Consider the following 22038-nt stretch of genomic DNA (forward strand, 5'->3'; position numbering starts at 1 on the left):
CAGTTATTAAAGCATATTTTTCAAACACTCAATTTTTCTTTTTTTAGTAAAAACTGAAGGAAAGTCATTGAATGTCTTTCCGTCCCGACCTCCGTCTTGTAAAATTTGTCCAAGACGGAAGGTCTTGCATCCATGTTTCTACCTTTGGCAAAAATGTGCCAACCCGAGTTTTTAATAAATTTACTTATCTCAAACTTAGTTGTTAAAAGAATTTGACTTACAAAATATTTGCTACATAAAATTGCAACATGTTGTAGTGGAGAGTTAAAATGATTGCTTTAACTAATAAATACCGATTTTTAAATCAATAAATTAATATTAAAACAAAAAACATGGATTGATATATCAGTGAAAAAGATACCACATAGTGAAAAGTAAGAAAATTAAAAAAATGTCCTGTTTCGCCACCGAAACCAAGTTAGCTAGACTACAAAAGCCCTCCCCCCTCATACCTGAAGTAGCTTAGGCATCCGATAACCCTAAATCTGCCCCTGGGTTAAACCTTACCCCTCCTGCCTACACCATTGTATTAAACTCATGATATAATGTATACATTAAAAATTAATGCTTAAATATATACATAGATTTCAGTTCAAAAATATTCAGTTTTAAAGATTGTACTAGCTGCGTCGCCCGGCTTTGCACGGTCCACCTCGAAAATAAAAGTTATGTCAAGTGTCACGAGTTCAACACTCAGGCTTGAACCAAAAAAAAAAGTCAGTGTAGTTTTGCGGCAGATTGCGGAAAACCCCCCAAAAAAGTAAACAACTTAAATCCCCTGATTACAGGAAAAGCCTCAAAACAAAAACAAGAATTTTACCTGTTCATATTCGAGAAAAAGAAATGGCAACAGATCTTTCATCTCAATGATTTTCTTCACGCTGTAAATTTTAATAAAAGCGTTCATCCGGAAAGTTGAGTTGAAGCACTGAATAATAATTTGAATGGAGGAAAGCCTTCGAAAAATATGGATTTTATTTTGAAATCTAAGAGTCATAATTAATAATTTTTAATTGATATCTCCGCTAATTATTATCGGAGGATTATGTTAAATAGCCAAACATGAAGACGGGAAGATGACGAATCCGTCGATACCTGGTTCGATGGTCAGTTCACTGTCGTTCGGGAGAAGAAGCTTGGACATACATAGATAGATAGATACTCAGATTTTATATGTATAAGATAGTATCAATCAAAAAAAGAAAAACTTACATGCACAGATGGATTATTTTTCAATTTATTACATACTTCTTCCACAAATGAATGCCTGAAAATTGAAACATAATTAGCTTTTCAGAAACTAAAAACTACGATTCAGAGCTGATTTTTTTCGAAATTTAGTAAACATTTTACTGTTTTGGAACGTTTTTTGAGAGAGTTCCGACTTTAAAATACATATTAGATTCCAAACATAATTTAAGAAAATAAAGAAAAATGAAAGAAAAACTTATCTCTACTCTTATTTTAAAAACAAAAATACCATTATAAAGTTGTTTAAAGTAAGGACAAACAATAAAACTTTCAACAAATACCTAAAAATGTATTTCAAACATTAAGTAATAAGAACATTACAGGTTGAAACAAAATTTCTATTTTTCATATATAGTCAAGCATTGTTTGTACCTTTCTGTTTCATACGCTTTTATCCATAAGTTTTTTAAATTCGTCCTACAAGAGTCTAATAACACATTAACATATGCCTAGTATACATTTTTTTCATACAGTCCCTTCAGAAACGTATAAACGGTGCTTCATTGTATATGGATTTTGCTTTTAGGTGTATCATTTACCATTTGCTAGTCAGTTGAATATTACAGTAAATTCGAGTGTTGTACCGTATACTTGGTACTCATTCAATACCAAGTAGTTCCAAAAAATGAATATTATTCAAGACAACAGAATTTTTAATGAATAGGAAAAGCATAAGCACGTATTTATAAATAATTCACAACATTACAATATCAGCTTACTCAGGTTCCTGAGTTTTAATTCTTAAATAATTTTTGTAACTTCACATAATTACTAATGCTTAACATTCACACTATGAAAATTAATTCCAGTAAATGAATTTTCTTTTCTTTTCTTTTTTTTCAAAAATACATAATAAAATCATTAATATTATTTGAATAATTCATGAGGAATAAATTTATCACTCTTGAAAAGAAATAAATGCTTCTAGTCAGGCTTGTTAAAAATAAAAAGGCCTGCTTACACTTGTTTGAAAAACATGTCATGGTATATTCAGTAAGAAAACACTTAAAATAGTTGCAACAAAAATTAATTTCAGCCAGAGATCCGTACTTAACTTTCTGTCATTCAACTCTCTTAAATGCAAAAATCTTTTTCCCATGCCGGATGCAAAAAAATTGTGATTTTCAAAATGAATGCGTTAAAAGTAAAAAGAACAGCACATAAAAGAATTTATTTAAGTAAATTATTTTAGAATTGCATTTTAGAGCTCTACAATAAACTTATTATTAATAACAATCAGCATAATTGAAGCAAAAATCAAATTAAATCAGCGATTTAGATTTTAACTTTTTGACTCTCATAAAGGACACAGAATTTCGTTTGAAAATTTTAACTTTGTGATTTTTATAGGAATAAAAAGAAATTTCATTTATTTGCCCGCTATCAAAAATCAAGAAAAAATCGATTCTCATATTAGATGCAAAGAGATTGGTTTAATCAAAATGAAAGCATTCAAGTCTAAAAACGGCAAATAAAATAATTTATTAAAGCAAAAAAATTTTAGAATGGTACTTTACAAAGTCTACAACATGTATATCATTAATAACTATCGACATAATCATCAGAAATTTAGAGTAAGGAAAAAAATTTTGGATGTGAGGAAGAAAATAGTCTAAGCAAAAAAATCGGATTTCTGTTATTAACAGAAGAAAAAATACTGGAATTTTGGTGAAATTTGGTATATACCTGTATCGGATTAGAGATTGAAGAAAATCATTAAGGCCATGTAAAATAAAAAATATGGAGTTTGTAAGGAGATAATAGCAAACTTCAGGAGTTTCCAGGGTCTTTATTTTCTTTCTTAAAAAGCAGGATATTATAAGGAGTGTATGAACCTTGATATTGTATATGTTTGTTTGAATATAAAAATGACAGAGTGATTATGATGTAATGTCATCCCTTTTCACCAGATTTAGTGACGTTAAATATTTTTCACCGGATGTTAGAAAATCCTGCTACTTGTAACAATTTTTTTCTTCTAATACCTTTGCCGCTGAATTATTTAGTTAACTTGAATGGTTATTTTCTGTTGTTGGGATGAAATATTAAACCAGATTTTGGAGAACCTGAATGTTCTGAAATGAAAGCAGAACTCGCATAGCGTTTAATCAAACGAGTGTTCTCTGAACTTTCAATAAAAATTCTTTAAGAAATATATTTGCAAAAAACAGAAAACATTATTTGTTATTTAGAATGAAAGGAAGCATTAACCCTTATATAGCATTACATTAACCGTTAACATTCTTCTGACGACTAAAGAGGTGAAAAGTTCAAAAACATGAACATTTATAGCAACTAAAGAGATTCATGGGTATATATTTCGTATTCCTCCCTAAAATATTTTTCAAATAATCGAAAACAATTTGCTTTTTCTGGATTTTTAAAAATAACTTTTTAACTTTTTGGCACTTTTGTGAGCCTCATACCAAAAAAAAAGTTTCGCATTGTAAATTTAAATTAAAAGAAAAATCTTGGAAGCATTGCATATTGCTTATGAGTTGCACCACAGATCTTCAGTAAAAAACCTTCTAATAATTATTTTCATTTGGTAAAATTATATTCAGATTTGATTAAGAGCCCAAAAATGAGGTTAATATATCATATTAGCATTTCCCCAAAAGGAATGAAAGTCTATTTTTCAAGTGGCATACCCTCTTATATTTTCTCTTTAATGTCAAAACAATTGTAAAAAAATTCATTGAATTTAAACAACGGCAACCTTGGAAGTATAAACCAGCATTTTTAGAAAATTCAAAATTTCATGCTGATAAAGCATTGCCCCAATTACCTGGCATTTGTCACAAAAACATTTATCCCAATTCAAAAAACATTTAAATATCCCACAATAGAGCTAAAATTTATAATTTTCATCAAAAAAATGATTTTTTCCAACATTTCTTTAAAAAAATCTAACATAAATCAAGCTGAAAAATATAAAGGGCCATCCACAAAAATTGTCATTTTTTTTCTGCTTAACAAATTACAAACTTATGTGTGATTGCTTAAACAAAAAATTCGTGATTACCTTTTGAAATTATTACTTTATAATAAATATGTGAACCGTCATGTGTGGGACAAAGGGTTGACTTTTTTGTCAAATGGTCCTAAACAATGAAGTAGGAAATTAGCGTTAAACAGAAGTTTCGACCCTCAGTATTTAAGTCTCCTGGTAGTTGAAAGTATGGATTTTTTTCAAATTAAAGTTAGTTTTTCATTTAAATACATTATTTTTTATTATTAAATTGCAAATATTTTCACTAATAATTTTTACACTTTGTATTTCAATTAAACTATACATAATTTTTATAAGATAAAAATAAAAGTCAATTTCTTCAGTACCTAAGTATTCTTTAAATTTGGAAAAATGTTTTTGTGAGAGTGCCACAAATCTGTCGATCTAAAATCTGTCAACGTTCGAAATCCGGGTAAATCCCCCCCCCCCCCGCTACAAATTTATTTCTTACAGTCTATAATCCGGATTATTTGCCCAAACACTTGTTTTTACACATAATTTGTGGATAATATGTTTTGCCTTAATGTTATGCATTACATGCATTCTTAGAGATGCAATCAAATAAAAATAAATAAAAATATATTTAGTCCAAAAAATATGTTTGTATTTTTGCTTAATGTACTATTATTGTGCACTGTTGAAGAAAATATAAGAAATATCACAAACCGAAAGCAGATGCTAAAAGATTGCTGCAGAGTTACAGCAAAACGCAAATATTGTGTATGACACGTGTCATCAAAGAAAAACAAAAATAAGCCAAAAATACAAAGAATTCAGCAGAAAAAAGCAGAATGCAGCAGAATGTGAATGATTTAAATTGAAGAAAAATGCCCTAACTACTGCAAATAAATACGAACTTCGTCGAAATGGCATTGTTGATAGCTTTTTCTTTCCTCATTGTGGTGGTTATTCCAAGAACAAATATTTCTTTTGTATTTACAATAATTTTAAGTAACAGCTAAAAGAATTATTTTTATCAATCGCCTTATGAAGAAACTCATGAATATTTAAAGGTTTTTATTATTGTTTTATTTTTCTCGATTTTAAGATACAGCTTACAGCTTACATTAAGTTTCTTCATGGATTGAAATCCGCAAAATCACTTCTCCCAAAGTTGTGCGGATTTTTGACCCTCTACTGTAATATCACTTTGAAATTTCGAACATCCAAAAAAAAAGTTTTTTTGAATTCAGTTTAGTACACAAGTATTGGTTCATTCTCAAGTTGGTTTGAGTTGCCGTTTTTCAAATTACTGGATTATTTTTCAAATAAACATAATAAGAAAGAAATAAGACGGTATGCAAAAAAGAAAATTGACTTTTAACTTTTTTTTGCGGGGATGGGGGGGGGGGGGGGGAGGCACTCTACCACACATGTACCAAAAAAAGTTATACAAAGTAAAACAATATTTTTTCTATTCATTAAAAAAAAATCACACATAAATTTAAATAAAATTATTAAGTTCAAAAATTATTAGAGAACACATTTTCAAATCAACATTTGCAAATAAATAAAAAAATAATGAATTTCAAATTAAGAAAAAAAAATCATTACTTGAATCATTACTATATTATAAGCAAAGTTAATTTTATTTTAAATCTAAATTACATTAGTAAATGTAACTTGAATAAATATAAATAATAAGAGAAGGTTCTTCCCTGAAGAACTCGATGCGACTCGAAACAACATGCGATGCTTTCCAGTTTTATTTTTAAATTTACAATGGGAAATATTTCTTCGGGCATGAAATTACATCTTCGATCTCATAAGTATAACAAAGAATTGAGATATCATTTTGAAATTGAGATTACTTTGTAAAATTTTGTCAAAATATTAATTAAAATAAGTACCTAAAGAATGTTTTTTTAGGATTCAAAGAAACTTACTTAAAAAATAAAGATCCTAGAGGTACCGTTAATAAAGTATTCCGAACATTTTCATCTTCAGCTAAAATTCGCATAACTTCTGTTATTTCTATACCTTCAGCTCCCGAAACAATCTCTAGAAAAAGAAAAAAATGTTATGCAAAGAATAGAAATTATATAGCAACTAATGCCGATTTTAAGAATGTAGAAATAATTTTAGGCTGAATTTAAGGAAAAGTTTAAAAAAAAAAAAGTATATATGGTGCAGCCATTATATCGTTTTTTAGGCCATTTCAGGCGCAGTATGAAACAGGAGAACTATTACATATTTTCCCTAGGCATTCTATCAAATAACAAATGTTATTTCGACAAAGTATAAAAATAGCTGCTGACAAGGAAATTACATAAATGAGTGCATTCCTCAAAAATACAATTGTCATTTTGAAAATTTTTGATATTTGCAACATTTTAGGCTTGAATTATACTTTTTAACTGCATTTAATTACGTTTTGTGTGACATGCGGAAAAAAAAGCGGAGATTTGTTTTATACATTGCCAGTTTCTCCTTTGGTAATCTATAGAATGCCTAGGATATAATGTGAAATATGATGTGTGATATATGAATGCTTTCATACAAGATTGCCAACTGCTCCGCAAAAACGGCAAAACTTTGCAAAGAAGTTCCCGGCCAAAAGTTTTCATACTTAAATTTTGCTATTTTATCATAACAAACATGTAAATATAAAAAATTAAAGATGTTTATATTGAAAAACTGAAATAATGATTAAGCTGCTTTATTAATTTAAAAATAAATATTTTTATATTCATACTTAAAATGATTTATCAAAGCTATAAAACTATTTTAGATTCGTGGTTTTAGATATTTTTAATGATTTTTATACAAAATACCATACTGCTCCGCAAATTTTTAATCGTTCCTCAAAATCACCACAGATGCTCCTCAAATTTTTTATAAAAGGTTGGCAACCCTGCTTTCATACATTGCCGGCTAGATTTAGGCATTATTTACAATACTTAGGCATTCTATAGAATATCGGATTTCAAACCTTGCCGGTAACATAGATAACATAGCCAGTAAAAAGGTGGAACATGATTTTGAAGCGCAATACTTGCCAGTGTCTTTTTCTCATAGTTGAAAAATACATGGATGCATTTAAGATTCTTTCTCATCCATGAAAATTAAAAAAAGATTTTGATGGATTATTTTTACTTAAAAATTGCTGTTTCTTAATCGTTTTAGTAACATGATCACTCACTTAAATTAATTTGAACATTTTCAATAATAAAAAGTAACACACATTTGACTTTCACTGCTAGGAGCGAGGTGGGTACAAAAAGCAATACTGGAAAAAAGTTTTCACTTTCGCATAAAATTGCTCGTGACTTAAATTGAATGATTTCTCACTGGAAAATTTACAAATTCACCTCTGGTACATACAAAGCTTGAAAAAATGAAAAATAAAAAGAGTTGTATCATTCTACTTGCATATTACATGAAGCAAGGCAAATACAGAAAACTATTTTAGGGGGGGGGGGGGCTCATGCAGAAGAATGATCCCTCCCTTCGCATGAACGAACCTACGGTTTTGGGTACGAAAAATTTCTGAAACTGCTTGGGGATCAATAAAAAGCGCCAAGTTGGCGAGGAATAAATCACTTAATTGGAGATAATGTTGCAAATTAATTTCATAAACAACGAAACGAAGTTCGTTGTTCAAATATTTACTTACAAAAGTAATTAATGAATTGAAAAGATACTGCAATCGTTTACATTCAATGCATAAAGTGTTCGTGGATGGATACCGTTGCCGACGGTTTGGGGGGGGGGGGGTCATGACCTCCCTCTTGTATCCGACACTGACATGAAGACAGAACAGCTTGACAAGCTGAGTGCATTAAACAATACAGAGTTGTAGTTTTAGCCGGACAAACCCTACTTTGGTCATGCCACTGGCAAGAACTGGTTAAAACCGGCCAAAACTGGATTTAACCACTATAGAGCTGGGCAAAACTGTATTGTATAAAAACACACTAATATGTAGACACATGCAGTTTGTATGCATAATGTTGCAAATTTTAATGCATAATTGAAATAAATAGGGTGTCTATTTATCATAATTAAAATAATTTTAAAAGCAACTTTTCTTTCATTAAAAATTATTCACAACAAAGACAAAGGTCACTCGCTTATTAGGAATACGAAACAGCCTGCAATATAAACAAATAGCTATTCTTCACAAAACTTGCAACATGTATTCAATGAATTTAAAAAATAATATTCTTTGATTTATTTTGAAATTCATTTTGTGCGCATATAACTATAAAAACAAGTACATATAGTGCTATTTACACTGTTCGAAACATATTTTTAAACAATTATGACATTTCTCCTATGATGCGACTAACCTTCTTAATTTGTTCCGTCATTTATTGCTTGCCTAGGGTGTAAAATTAACTGCGTACATAAATAATGAATAGTGACTGATCGTGGGATTGATGTTTCATATGTCTTTTATATATGTAGTCATTTATTTTGATCATAAATTTTATTTCTTCCTATGTTCCACATCTAATGGCCAAAACCGACAAAACTGATTTTATCCAAACCGGTTTTAACAGGCTTCATCCACGGTTAAAACCACCACCGGCTGAAACTCTTACAACCCTGGTTTGCCAACGAGTGTTCAAGAATGAAATTCTTTGCCGGAAAAACGTTAAAAAAGAGTCGAATGCAATAAGTTACCTATAGCTTTCAATTGCTATCGCTGTGTCACGGATAAAGTGCCAAGCAAGTTGTAAAGTTTTGACTGCTCGTGCATGCTCTCTGATTGTACCTATTACAAAATGAATTGGTCTGTTTCGGTTTCCAGGTCATCTGCCATCTCTCGGTGGCACAGCTATATCTACAGTCAGTTACTGTTATGAACAAGGCATTTTACTGTTTGACCATGGATTGTATGGAATTGGCAAACATCCAGTTAAGGCGACTCCATCTGAATGAGGGGAAAAATAAAATTTTATGCATGCGCGTATTCTGCTCATTTGAATGAGACTCTGCTTAATTTAGAGGCTAACATACATCTGCAAAATCTGACATCCCTGAAAACTAATAGATGCTTCCATTTCCGCGTGTAAACCGGATGTTTGCCTTTCCATACAATCCGTAGTCAGACAGTATACTCACTATAAGCAAAACGAAGTTCAGTTCTACAATGTGCAAGACTGGTTAGAAAACATTCTTGCATTAAACAACTTTCCATAAACAGCATTGATCAGTTCCTCACAAAAAAAGAGGGAAAAATTGAAAGGAAAAAAATAATAAAAAATAAAAGTAAAACAAAGCAGTGGGATACAATTGTTCTAAAAATTAAAAAGAATAATAAATAAATGAATAAAATAATAATAAAACTCTGGAAGTGAGTGATGGTGTGAACTGTTTTTCCCTTCATTACAAGTATATGACACAAGGGGCCATTCATTAATTACGTAAGGGTCTTGATCGAGAGGGGGGTTACAAAAATGTCTACATACCCTTACTTTGGGGGGGGAGAGGGGGTCAAACTCATTCGTATGTAATATCTTCCAAGTCGATATTTTATATCAGAAGTCGCTTGGTCAAGTTTGGAAGAGATTTTATTTCATTTGCTTCTGGAAGGTAATAAACGTAATAGGATAAGCTGTTTTTTACTTTTTTTTAACAAAAAATGAATAGTGCAAAATATAATTAAAGAATCGCACCATTCATTGCATGTTTTATTTTTAGTTAGTATTGCACCATATAATATATTTGAAAAATGAAAATCTTTGATTTACGTCAAGCTGGGAGTTTTAGTGTTACTGACCCTTACATGGGGGAGGGGGTCGAAAATTGCAAAGATCATCCTTACGTAATTAATGAATGGCCCCTAATGCAGCATTTCCCACCATTTCACTGGGGGTAAAAAAATCTATATTGATACAGAAAAATATAAAATAGAAAAAATACCTCTTGCTTTTTTTTCTAACATTTTGTTTATTTCTTTATCTTGTTGAATAACCTTTTCTGATAATTTTGGAGCTCCAGGAAGGGCGACAAGTACGATGCTCATATTATCTTTACTTCCCTAAAGCATTTGAATCATTGTGAATATCAATAAGTAGCACATAAAAATGCATACACGCGAAAATAGCGCACATAAAAATGCAATACATGAATAGAAAATTGCTTAGAATGCAGTAAAATAACAGTAGGTATCAAAGCAGAAGTAAGTACTAATGAGTAAAACATTTATTCTATGGATGTTGAATGTTATATTTTCCAATTTGCATTAATGACATGATTTTTTTCCCCTACTCTATTTAGTACAGCACAAACAATAAGACATTCAACATTAATAATTGAACGTAATGACCCCGAAGTAAAATACACTTTTAAAAACTGATCAGACCAGAAAAAGTTAAGTGACACACAGCTGCGTGACTGAAAGTGACTTCTTCAGATAATACCTACATATTGTTCGCTGAGATGACCAATGCATTATGTTATGCATGTTAACTAGAGGCACTGGCAGGGTTCACCGATATATATCTCGAAATTATCATGATATTTCAAACGATGGTATTTTCAACATAATTTTTTTTTTAACCACTGTTCTTTTATTATTAAAAATAACAAAAAAGTTATAATGTATTTTTATGATGTATTGATACATCCTTATAATGAAGTAATATATTCCCTCTGTAACGTTAGACGTTGGTCAGAAAAAAAAAAAAATCTTATGACTGTGCTCTGACAATGCATACTTTTAATTTATGAACTTTATAATTGAAAAAGTAGCTAACAAACGAAAATTGAGAAAGCAGCTAGTGCAAAATTACTTCAATTAAAATTGATAAAAATGCAAGATAAAATATTAATTCTAATACATAAGGTAACCAATAAAGTTCTTGTAGTTTTTAATGATGGAAAAAAAGATGGCTTACAGGAAGTATAGCCGTTGTCAATCCTTGAAGTAATCTGTACCGTCATCAAGAATTTTCTGCCAACCTGTCTCTAGCTGTGCAATCACTTTGCAGTAAAATTCAGGTATCTTGGATACAAAGAAATCTGTGAGCGCTTTACCCAAGTCTACTTCTGTCATGAAATATTTTTCCTCAAAGATAAATGTGCAGGGATTGAAGGATGTGATAATTTGTTGTCATATGAATACAAAGGATCGGACAAAGTCTCCCCAACCAACCAAATGGTATCTATGGCCACCCATGCCACATGCAGACACGCGTAATCATGCCGGAAGAGTGCTCCTTTGTGATTCACCAGTGACGGCTCCATAGTTTGCAACGCTTGTTGTATTCGTTATAACTACTGTGGGTACATGGCCGCAGTGATGGTTTGGTGCGCTGGAAGCGTACCCAAGCTCGATCGAGTTTGGGTGCGCTACAGTGTCGAGAAAGCAACAACATACACTCTGCTACTAGTTGGTTCTTGTGAATTTCTAATGGCTTGTGGGGAAACTGCTTGCTTAGCCTGTAAGACTTACATAAGCGGTGGAGGCGAAGTATAATTGTTGTCAGAATCTCAAAGCTGTCTCGTAAGTTCACCACATGCTAGACTTCTGTCCTGGTTGATGACCGACTTCTCGGCTTCAATATCCAAGGTTGGTGGTCCTCCACTACAAGGTTCATGATTAAGAGACAAAATTCCAGATCTGAATTTATGGAACCATTGCCTTGCTCTATGTTCACTCAGAGCACTATCCTCAAACGCTTGACACATTCGACGAGTTGAAGCAGCTGCTAAAAAACCCATTTTAAAATCATAAAGGACAACATGGAACAAGCTCCTTTGACTCTTCCATTTTGCTATCCTACTGTACGGTTTCGACTAGAGCTAATCTCGCCCGACTGGTGTTAACAGCATGTGATACACTAATTTACATACCTGACAGCTGCTTAAACCCAGTGGCACACGAATTTTGCATACCTATTATCACTTCTTTCAATTGCAAAGTAAACATGGTAAGAACTTTATTGGTTACCTTATACATGTATATATAAAATAAACATTATTGATCACAAAAAAACAGGATGGTTAAAAACTTTTTTTTAATTTTAATTTTACACGATATTCTACATGATGCTGTGATTTTTACTAGGCACTAGGGTGGTGGAAACTTTCGAAGGAGAAATTTTTTTGAGATTTAGCCTCCCATTTGGTACCCATTACATTAGAAAATAAGTGGGACAAAATTTTATAACATTTGAATAATATTTAGAGGCAGTTCAAAGTTGGTGAAGTTTGCATCATTGCCAAATATAAGGTTAATTTTATGTAACTTTAACCCTTATTCAGGGCCCGATTAAAATATCGAGAGGCCCTAGACCAAATACTTTTTTGGGGCCCCCTGTATACAAACTTGATAACTTTAGCCCTCGGCTGAATCAATTTTAGCAACAGACTAAAGTAATTTCAGCCATTTGGGGCCCCCCAAATATCGGGGGGCCCTAGGCCAGGGCCTAGTTGGCCTATTCAGTAACCAGGCCCTGCCCTTATTGCTATTTTATAAATATATTTTCCTAAGGTTTTTATCTTACTTTAAGACAAGTACAATAATCAAACTTCAGGAATTTCACATAAAAACAATTTTAGTATTTATGTGGTGGCAACACTATGCTCCCAAAGTTTATCACTTATTTTGGTTGCTTGAAACTGTGATCAGGCCTAATTTTGGAACAAGTTTTCAAAAGTAAGTGTACACTCTTCTTATATTCTGTTTATGTTATATTTTAAAAGTGACAAACATATTTTATCAAAACAACTTTAAAGAAATTCAGAATAAAATACACTTAGTTTCTGATTTAAACATATAATGTATCTGATAATATAAATGGAATAAAAATCGGTACAGAAATTTATAGTTTTGAAGGATTTTAAAATGTAATGTCAGTTACAGTTTAAAATGTGTAGTGTCAGTCACACATATAACAGTCTTAAAATCCACTTACTTAGTCTAAAAACAGATGTTTATTAATTAGTATTTTATTTTAGATTGGAAAAACAGCTGCTGAAAGAAAAAAAGACCAAATAGAAAGACTAAAGGCTAGTAAAAAATATGAAAGTTTTAAGGCGAGAGAAAAGAACAAATTAAAAGAAAGAAGCCTCCAGAAGAAAAAACAGATGACTATAGAAGAGAAAAAAGCAGCAAAAGTAAAGAAAAGAGAGGAAGTAAGAAAATATCGAGCCAAAAAAGCTTTAAAAATATTATAAACTCATGATGTATTGTGTTCTGAGCAAAGTTCTCCATCTAAAGTGTTTAAGAGTCCACCGCCATTCAGAAAAGCGATTTCCAAAGTAAAGAAAAACTTACTGAACAAAACAAAGGCAATCATTAAAAAGTTAGCCCAACAAATTGTATTAAATATTGTGAAGTCATCTTTGCCCAAGTTCAGAATTTCAAAAATTGATTTAAGTGTTAAAGAACAAGTAGAAGCATTTTATGAAAGAGATAGCATAAGCTACCAAGCACCAGGTGCTAAGGACTTTGTGACTGTTAAAGACTCAGAAGGCAACAAATCAAAAGTGCAGAAAAAATACATATTGACTCTTGGGGACGCTCATGAAATATTTAAAAAAGAAAACCCATGCATTAAAATTGGCCTATCCAAATTTTGTGAATTACGTCCTTCTCACATTTGTCTCAGGCTCCAACTAATTTATGCTTATGCATATATCATGAAAATGTTCGCCTTTTACTTGAAGGGATAAGTTTTTTACTCAATAGTACATCTGAGTTTGTTAAAATTATTGTTTGTAATACTCCAACAGAGAAATGTTACTATCAAACATGTATTAGCTGTGAAAGTTTAAAAAACCTTCAAACTGCAATTGAACATTCAGACGAAAAACTCGATGAAGACATTAAATTATTCCAATGGATGAAAGATGAAACAAATGCTGTTGCAAAGCAAAAAATCTGCCTATCTATGAATGAGATAGACTATCAAACATGTATTAGCTGTGAAAGTTTAAAAAACCTTCAAACTGCAATTGAACATTCAGACGAAAAACTCGATGAAGACATTAAATTATTCCAATGGATGAAAGATTTAACAAATGCTGTTGCAAAGCAAAAAATCTGCCTATCTATGAATGAGGCAATCGAAAAATTAAAACTTCCTCAATTTCTGCAACATGTTTTCATAAAGCAACAACAGAAGATCTTTTTTGAAAATTTCTAAAACAATATGCAATCAAATGTATTGCTTCTACATTTTGATTTCAGCGAAAACTTGTTTTTTCTCACAAGACGAGATTTAGTCGGCCCATTGGGTCTCTAAATCTTGTACACTTTATACAGCCATGGCCTATTTTATTTATGAAAATAATCTTAAGTCTGTACCTATTGTGGTGACATCGGATTACCTGTATCATGATAAATATGCTGTTGCAGTATTTAATAACGCCATTATTAGAAAAATTAAAGATTATTTTCCTGAAATATCAATTTCAAAATTTGAGTACAAGTCTGACGGAACTGCACAACATTTTAAGCAGAAGTATTCCATTTGTCTATCAATGCTATAATAAATGATATTGAATGGCATTTTACCATTACAGACCACAGTAAAGGGCCGATAGATGGTGTAGGTGGAACTGTTAAGCACAGAATCAGAGAAGCCACCAGGTGCAGAAAGATAAATCCATGCAATGCTGAAGAATTTCCTACATCAGTGCAACAAATTTGCAAAAATGTAACTATATTACATATTCCAGAATGCAAAATTGAGGCAAATAAAAATCGCTTAAATGAACTATGTTGTATGGCAGGATGTGAAATATTCGCAATTCCTAATACAAGAACATTACACTCTTTTATTAAAATTGATAATTACATCTTAAAGGCATCCAACATAAGTTTAAATCCTAAACAATATATCAAATTTTAATATGAGAACAGGTGAATGTAAAGATATGAAAATGGGCGATGGTGAAAAAGAAAAAATGAGTGAAAGTGACAAAAGGCAAATAGGTGGAAATGCAGAAATTTGCGAGGAAAATTCTTTTGTTGAGACACAAGAGATAAAAATAGGCAATTGGGTTCTTGTTCTATTTACAGGGAAATGTAAATTGAAGCATTTTGTTGGTCAGGTACTGGAAAAAGAAAAAAAAAATTAATCAAAGTGAAGTTTTCGCAAATAAGAGAAACTTTTATTTAGCCGCTCAATTGAAGATGTTTCATACATTTATAGGGTCATTCCATTCAACGGATGGTGCACTCAACCATTTTTAATTTTTTTGAAACTCATATCCCAAAAAGATGCATATGAATGATGTTTAAAACCACTTATTTTTTCTCTAACTCTAACGTAGAGTAAATGAGAAAGTCCATTTATTAGCCTTGTAGCCCGCCTTTGAACCCTTTCAAATACATTAATATCTTTCTTAAGATAAGGAGACCAAAACTGAACAGCATACTCCAAATGAGGTCTTACCAAACTTCTATAAAAGGGCAGAAGAACTTCTTTATATTTGTTTGAAATAGATCTATTGATAAACCCAAGCATGTTGCAAAACTGCAATTTTAGAACTATAGTTTCGAACATTTTCCAGGGGAGGAGGTTTTTGCGAATGTTACACTTATGATTGTAGGTCCGTACGGTTATTTCTCTTTCCCAGCTTAATGCAATTCTCTAAATTTGATGCGCGATGAAAAAAAAAATGAGTGACTTCATGAATTTTGAAAGTGTTGAAGTTTTTGTTTAACATTATATTGATTTTTTAAAATTTATTTATTCATTCAACCAGCTTTTTTATATATTTTTTTACGAAGAAAACTACCAAATAAGATTCCGATTCTCCACTGTACACTGACTAGTGGTATGACTCTTAGGATTCCTATGAAGCAAATGTTGCGGTATAGAAGGCACAACTGAGAATACTAAAGTGTAATTAAGGGATGAGGGTAGAGGTGCAGATTAGCGGTCGCCACTCGCCAATGGCAGACAAAAATTTAAGTGCCAACCGTCACTGTGTGACCAAAAAAAAAACACTTCTTCCAAGTTAACGTTGTTGCTTGTATTGTGCTTCGGAACCAGTGTTTTAAACTGTGGTGGTCACTCCTCTAGAGCGTGACATCACTTATTAACGTGCAAGAAGAGTTGAAATGTTGCCCCTTTCTTCCCTAATTCGCGGACGCCTCGCGTTTGATGTACAAAACCAGCTCAGAGTGACGACAGAAACTGTCAAAAAAAGTTTCCTGACTTCCCTGATTATGTTCACCAAATTTCCCTGATTTACATTACCAATGATAATGGTTTCCCTGCTTTGCCCTACTTGAAAACCATTGCATATGCATATTCAATAAAATGCAGTGTTTAAAATGTTTTAAGCTGTTAATTAAAAATATATTTTGAAACAATGCTCCTTTTAGGGTTTGTTACGATTCGGCGCGACCGTTTCGGCGCTGGCCGATTCGGCACTGGCCGTTTTGGCGCCAGATTTTTGCATTCTGAACTTTATGAATTTCAGAAATTTTAGTTCAAAGGAAAAAGATTTTTGGAAGAAGAATGTGAATTTGGCGCTCTAGAAGCTAGTTAAAATTTATTTTAAAATTTACAGTGGGGGAAAAGAGGGGGCATATTTGATCCATGTATGTTTTACTGCGATAACATAAAAGAAAATATCTTGAAAAATTAGCAAATAATGCCAGTACCAGTCCCACCTCTTTCTCGATTTTTTTTTTTTAAATCATTGCTGAGCCGTTTTGTGTTTCTGTGGTGATTACTTCTTTGTTGTAGCAGCTATTGGAAATAACTTCATAAGTCTTCTTCACGTCAAAACACATTTCAAACTAACCAAAAAGCTCGACTTAACTATTACAAACCCATGTACGGACATGAAGGTAAATTTAGGGCAATGTTTGATTTTTTTTATTGACTAAAAAAATCATTTATTTTTTAAAGTTAGTTCTAAACACTATTATTTTTCTGTAATCAATTTATAAATTTTTTGTAAATTACTTTTTTTTAAAAAGTTTTATTATTATTTTTTTATTATTGCCTTTTTTTGTTACGAAATAGTCAGTCGACAGTTTAGTGCTATAGAACAGTTACCGGAACTAAAAAGACACAAAATATTTTATTTTTATTTCAAAAAAAAGTTTAAAATATTTTTGTTCATTATATTAGTTTTTATGAAACTTAATAGCAATAAATAATAATAATCTTTACATAATAAAGTTTTTTCTTGTCTATCCTGTGTTCAAAGCACACTACACAACTTAACTTTGTAGAGAGCAGGGTTACGTGTGAGTTTCTCAACACGTTAACTTTTTCCAATAAAAAATATAAAAATTCATCTTATTATTAGTTGACATTTTTTAATTTTTTATAGAAAAGATATTTAAGTAAGTGCACAAATTAATGATCAGCAACGAAAAAAAATCAATTAAATCGAATGAGTTTTATATTTACATTTCATAGAAAAATGTCAATGCTGTTTCCTAACTTATCTACTTCGAAAAATTATGAAGATGTTTTTAAACTTACATGTTATCAACTAATAATAAAAAAGAAAACAAAATACACCTTTAAAAATATTACTTCATAAAACTTTTTACAAAACTTAAAAAAACAAAAGATATCTTGAATTTTGAAGCAATGTTTGGCAGATTAACATGCTGACAATTTCGATTTTTGAACGGGTCATATTGAAATGGGCCGCGCCGAAATGGGTTTCGCGCCGAAACGGCCGCGCCGAATAGTCCCATTCCATCCTTTTATTAGTAAAAATAGTACAATAAATTATCTACTGGGAAATATTGTAGAAAATCTAAAACAAATACTCTTTACTTCCAGTAACCAGTTAACATAAGAATTCTAAGAAAGTATTACAAACATTCTTAAAGAAATATCTAATCATGATAAAACTATAAAGATTATATAGAAATAATTTTGAACTAAATTTTCAAGCAATATAATTATTGCTGCAAGAATAACAAAAAAAAAAAAAAAAAAACTTATGTACACAAGGTAACTCAATTTCAAATGATTTCCTTATTTGTGGGGAAGGGGGAGAAACCTTAGATTACTTTTGAAATGCAAAAAACAATCAGTTAATTTCAATATATATATATAAATCAAGCTGATTTAAATCAACAGCTGAGAAGCACCATACAGTGACATTTAAAAAAGACCATTATAAAATCCAATAAATCTCTATGCTTTAAAAAATATTCCAAAGGAACTATCAAAGAAAATAGCTTATTTTGTTGATATCACATTTAACAAAATATATTAACATCCATAATGAAGTGTCCCCGCTATCAGAACTTTCAACATTTCTTTTTTTTTTGAAGAACATAAACTAATTCTGTTTATGTATCACACAGTGTTTTACGCTCAGACTCAATTTTTGACTTAAAGTAAGCATGACAAGTTTGAGTGCCATTTTTTTCTGCAAAAGTAATTGGTATTTATAAGGTACAATTATTTCACGACATCCAAACTACGTAATGCGACAATGGCATTACGCATGCATACATACATTATCCTATTACAAGCCATGACTAATTACGGCAAAATATTTTCCAAAAGTTACCAAGTAGATTTACGCCTGTATACTGTACTAATATATCATGTTTTATATTGAATGGATCTGTCGACTGAAATTTTAATTATCATTGATATTAGCAACATCCGATTTCAATTCAAATCATACTCGGATTCCTTCAATGTGAAAAATAAAATGATGACTGGTACTGAGATTTTTATTAGGTTAGATTTTTAACTTACACGTATATAAATATATAGAGAGAGATAAGTGTGTGTGTGTTTGGTTGCAAAAAATTTGAAGTGGCTACCTAAGTTTTTTGTGTTAGTAGCCACTGGCTACCAAAGAAAATACCAGTCTACACCTCTAGATGAGAGCAGTCAACAGGTTTGTTTTTGTACCATTTGGAGGGGGAGGGGGGGCGCAAGTCTTTTTGTCCCAGGGCCCAGTTTGGCTCTCGGCAGCTCTGCTCAGGAATCGTAAAAATGGACCACAAATGGACCCATTTCGACAAACCATACGCTCTTACGGTCTACATACACATGCAGACAGGACCAAACAACTCAACATTTATTCGAGAGTGAACAATATGGAAATTTAGGCCAAAATTTGAGTGAACATTGTTTCCTGATAACAATACTTCTTTTACTATGTAAAAGAAAGTAAAGGAAAAAAAAAAACTTTCAAATTGCATAAGAATTTCTAAATTGAGCTTAAAGAAGATTCAATAAAACTTCTTACTTTACAAAGGCATGCATCTATTACACAGTTGCAGATGAATTCCAAATCTGTTGTGATCTGCATCATATACCTAATATGATCACAAATTTCATCATTCGTCATAACGTCCCACACACCATCACAAGCCAAAACAAGAAACTCATCGAAGTCACTGTGTCGCTCTAAAACGTCCACTTGAGGTTCTGGCGACACGAGCTGTTCACATGGTCCTTTGCCTTCCACCTGCTTGTACTCGTAATCACCTAAAGCTCGAGACACCGCGAGAGAGCCGTTGACCCTCTGAATCATGACACTACCCCCCGCTTTCTGGATGCGCTCCTTCTCGGCTGGATTGATTGGCTTGTGATCTTCCGTGACGAAGAACGCTCGCTTGTTGCGTGACAGAACTGCACGGGAGTCCCCACAGTTGGCAAAATAGAAACGAGTTGCAGAGATGAGAGTGCACACAGCGGTTGAGCCACTTTTGTCTTCACCAGATGCAATTTCTGGTATTTTCTTCATTCTCTCGTCTAGGTGAAGGAAACCGTCCCTGATACTTTTCTTTACTTTCTCCACATCTTCGACAGTGAATTCCATGTTGTTTCCGGAGTCACTACCGAAATCCTCAGACTGTATGATGGTGTTCAGCAAGTTTTCAGCACAGTGGGCGCTGACTCTGGCTCCGGCATGACCATCAAACACAGCAAAGAAACTCCAATCTTTCAAGCCGTGAGGAAGGCCGACCAGGGCGCAATGTGCATCTTCCATCTCGACCCTCCATCCCTGCATACTGCTGAGGCCATAAGACAGTCCATTTCCGCAGCCATGCTCACTGTGTTTTTCTGTTTTTGGTTTATCCAAAAATGCACCCATTTTCAGGAATGCCTAAGAAGAAAAAATACATACATCAAGAAACTCATAAATGCAGAGAATGCAAGATAAAAGAAAGGAAACATCATTCATCCATAATTGTGAACAAAAATGTGAGGAAAATAAAATACAGAATGACCTCTACTCCTTTTGCTAATGAGAAAGATAGTTTACATGTAAAAAAAAGAAAGAAAATTACTTCACATATTAAGCCCCATTACTGATGGATTTTGTATGTATTTTTGATATTAGGGTCACTCCAGGGAAAAAGGCAATTTTATTCCACCTGTGACGCCTCATATATTTCATTAAATTAATAATTTAAAAGAGTACTGATAAAAATTTTATTGCTTAACAAATTACAAACGAATGTGTTACTCCTTAAGCAAAAGATTTTGTCATTACTTTTTTAAATAATTACTTAATTTTTACTTTCTTCTATATCTAATATACAGAAGAAATTATTGGATTCATGCAAATTTTCAAATTTCGAATTGTGACGGATTTTGAACGTTTTGATGTGTGCCGAGTCTATTTCGACCATTTTTGGAAAATGTCTGTCTGTGTGTGTGTCCCTGTGTGTGGTTAGTTTTTTTTGGCCGCTCTACAGCAAAAACTACTGCATGAAATCAAACGAAAATTGGTACACAAATGTGCCCCTATGTGAATTTGTGCCCATTGGTTTTCAGCGCAAATTCCTCCAAAGGAGAGTGGAGCAATGGGACATTTGAGTTATGCGTACCTGCTATTCCCCCCGAAGTAACTGGTGGAACCAAACACAGTTTGGTCCATATACTGCCCTTAGGTAAAGGTGCTGATTTAATTTTGGTGTCAATAGCTCAAACAGGGGTTGAGCTATAGAACGTTTTTTGTCGTCAATTGTGACTGCTGTATCTCAAGAAATAATGAACGGAATCAAACAAAAATTTATCGACAAGTAGTCCATAGAGGGTATAAGAGCTAATTCTATTTCGGGGTCAACAGCTGAAAAGGGGATAGCGCAATAAAACTTTTTTTTCCCATTGTGAATGCTATATCGCAAGAAGTAATACTACATTCTGGATGAAATTTGAAATAAATGAGAATCCATATGTAGACAGGCGTTGGTTCAATTTTGGCACCAATTGCTCCATGTTTTTTTTTTTTTTTTTGTGAATGAAAATAGCTTTTTAATTGCAACAGTAAGAAAGATAAATCCTAATAGAGTGTAGTCGGCGTATTTCACATGATTTTAATTGTTGGAAAATGACCAGAAAATTGCAATGATTTAAACTTTTTAACTATTGCCATCTTGTGTTTGTCAACAAATAAATGTTTGTAATTATTTTAAGCAAGGCTTTTAAAATAATTTTCAATTTTCATTCTTTGTTTTGCTTTTGAGATAAATTGGGATGGTTGTCAAGTTTTGGCATGTGTAATTTTGTTTTTGTTGGGAATATTGCTTCCTTGTCAAGCATGGGGAAGGATCAGAATTATAAGAAAGATATAGAACAAAGTAGAGACGTACCGAGTACTCGGTAACTACTCGGTACTCAGCCAGATTTTGATCAGGTACTCGGCCAATGCCAAGTAGTTGTAAAAAATTGAATACTGTTCAAGACAGATTTTACAATTAATAAAAAAGTGCAAGCATATGATATACTGCAGTCATTTATAATTTAAGAGATAACTTGTATTAGTTTCTCTATTATCAACCTGTATCGACAGTAAACTAATTTTAATTTCGCTGTTACTGCTGCATATGCTGCTTTCCAAAGGTATGAAAGCCG

General features: G+C 32.1%; 1 protein-coding gene across 1 annotated transcript in view; it reads right to left on the reverse strand.

Annotated features, from left to right (window-relative positions):
- Positions 1-1212: 1212 nt before the first annotated feature.
- LOC129216909 (protein phosphatase 1A-like) overlaps positions 1213-22038 on the reverse strand; it is a gene marked incomplete at its 3' end in the record, with an annotated part of 28577 nt that continues 7751 nt past the window's right edge. The window contains 4 exon segments of the mRNA XM_054851125.1: positions 1213-1267; positions 6151-6265; positions 10136-10253; positions 19421-20284. Coding sequence (XP_054707100.1) covers positions 1213-1267; positions 6151-6265; positions 10136-10253; positions 19421-20272 — 1140 coding nt within the window.

Source organism: Uloborus diversus, chromosome 2 (genome assembly GCF_026930045.1).
Source record: "Uloborus diversus isolate 005 chromosome 2, Udiv.v.3.1, whole genome shotgun sequence".
Classification (NCBI taxonomy): domain Eukaryota; kingdom Metazoa; phylum Arthropoda; class Arachnida; order Araneae; family Uloboridae; genus Uloborus; species Uloborus diversus.